This window comes from Dipodomys ordii, unplaced genomic scaffold (assembly GCF_000151885.1).
Source record: "Dipodomys ordii isolate 6190 unplaced genomic scaffold, Dord_2.0 Scaffold8488, whole genome shotgun sequence".
In the NCBI taxonomy this organism is placed as follows: Eukaryota; Metazoa; Chordata; class Mammalia; order Rodentia; family Heteromyidae; genus Dipodomys; species Dipodomys ordii.
In genome coordinates, this window is record NW_012275700.1 from 1 (window position 1) to 1,965 (window position 1,965).

General features: G+C 39.9%; 1 protein-coding gene across 1 annotated transcript; it reads right to left on the bottom strand.

The window, feature by feature from the left end:
• Positions 1–3: 3 nt before the first annotated feature.
• LOC106002364 (40S ribosomal protein S3a-like) lies at positions 4–1,346 on the bottom strand (the record flags this gene model as incomplete). Its single annotated transcript, XM_013037254.1, has 3 exons — positions 1,122–1,346; positions 236–345; positions 4–95 (listed from the first exon to the last, which is right to left on the bottom strand). Coding segments are annotated over exons 1-3 (408 nt in total), but the record flags the coding sequence as incomplete, so codon positions are not given.
• Between the last annotated feature and the right edge of the window lie 619 nt (positions 1,347–1,965).

The window sequence follows — 1,965 nt, forward strand, 5'->3', positions numbered from 1 at the left end:
GTATCCATCAGCTCGCTCGACTTTAGCACCAGTCTCGTCACCAGTAGCTTTTCCAGAACTACCACCTTCACCATGAAGCTCCATGAGTTTTCCCACTAAAAGAAAAATAAACCTGGTTATGGGCTATCACATCTTAAAACAATGGTCTTCAAGACTACATTTGCAAGACAGAAGTGGGAAGTTATTCGGTCATTAGGTCCCACAATTTTTAAGAATCCTATGGTGTCTCACTTACATTCAAACTTGGGCTTCTTCAGCATTTTTACTTTTCTAACGAAGACATCATGAAGTGGATAAATAGACTGGCAAGCCTTTTCTATGTCTTTCCCAATGCTGTCTGGAATCCTGCAAACCATCAGCAATAGTAGGTTAAAAGGGGGAGAAAAAAGGCCTGGCTTGTCTCATATGGAAAGAAAACCTAAAGAACACCTCATTTAATCAACAGATACCCAAATATAAGACTACTGCCCCTTTATAGGTATGGGTATGAATTATACAGCTGACTAGTAGCAAAACTGGTGTCTCAACCTTTAGGGTCAAGTCACACTTTTTCTATTAACCTCTTTTCATCCATTTGTACACTGCATGGGAACATCAGAAAAATGTTAAGTTATCACTGAGTATCATCTGGGACCGAAACATTTTTTCATCATGTATCCCCAACACAGTATTAATTGTGGAAGGCTTTTTATCTATTCAATGTACTTTCTAATTTTGTTGGCTAAATACCTGTCATTCAAACCTTACTACTGTGAGATAATTTCAACCAAAAAGTAAATTCTGCCACCATTCACTAAGCATGTAAACTTGTAAAAAGCGCACCTGTGGCTCACACCTATAATCCTAACTACTCAGGAGGCTGAGATCTGAGGATCAAAGCCAGACTGGGCAGGAAAGTGTGAGAATACTATCTCCACTTAACCACCAGAAAACCAGAAGTGGTGCTGTGGCTCCAAGTGGTAGAACACTAGTCTTGAGCAAAAAAGCTCTGAGACAGCACCCAGGCCAAGTTAAAGCCCCTCAACCAACAAAAAAGTAAGAGACTTATAATACTGAATTTTTAAAAAGGAGGTAAAATTCCACCTGCCTAATATTTGGGGTTGTAAGAGAAAAGCACTTACAATTTATTAACTACTTCTTTCAAGTCATTTGTCTGTACTTCTCGGGTCATGATTTCCATCATCTTCTTCCGGATTTGGCGGACCTGCTGATGCTGAGCATAGGAGGTCTTGCGGATCTGATTGTTGCGTTTTTTAGTGAAACCAACACAGAACAGACGAAGCAAATAACCATCTGTAGTCTTGACATCAACATGAGCTTCAATCATGGTCTAGAGGAAAGAAAAGATACTCAGATACAAAAGGTTTGAAGAATTACCAGTTCTCAACTCTCAAATCCTAACATAAAGAAGCTGGAGTGTCTGGGTGCTGGTTAATCACGCTGAGACCTGAGGATTGCGATTCAAAACCAGCCCAGGCAGAAAAGTCTAGAAGACTCATCTACAATAAACAAACAGGCTGGAAGTGGTACAACACTAGCTTTGACAGGAAAAGCCAAGTGAGAGCTTAAAGCCCTGAGTTCAAGCCCCAGTACTGGTATGCACTTGTGCACATGTACGCACGGACACACACATGCACACACACAAGCTGTAGTGTCCAATACATATTGGTCAAGTCTGATATAGCTTGTTTATAAAATTTTGAGTTTTGCAAGACACCTTCAAGTCTTCCATACCCAACTAAAGAAATATAAAGACTTCAACTCTTTTAATCCTACTATTGTCCAACTGTGCTAACACTTAGATAGTTTGGATATGTTAATCCTCAGTAGTCTACCCCATGTTAACTATTGAAGAGCTAAGTTAAGATGACTATATGGACATCAACAGTAAAAGTTTCTTTTAAAAAGTATTCTGGGGACTGGGAAGGTAGCTGAGTGGTAGAGCTTGCCTTGCATGCTTGAGGC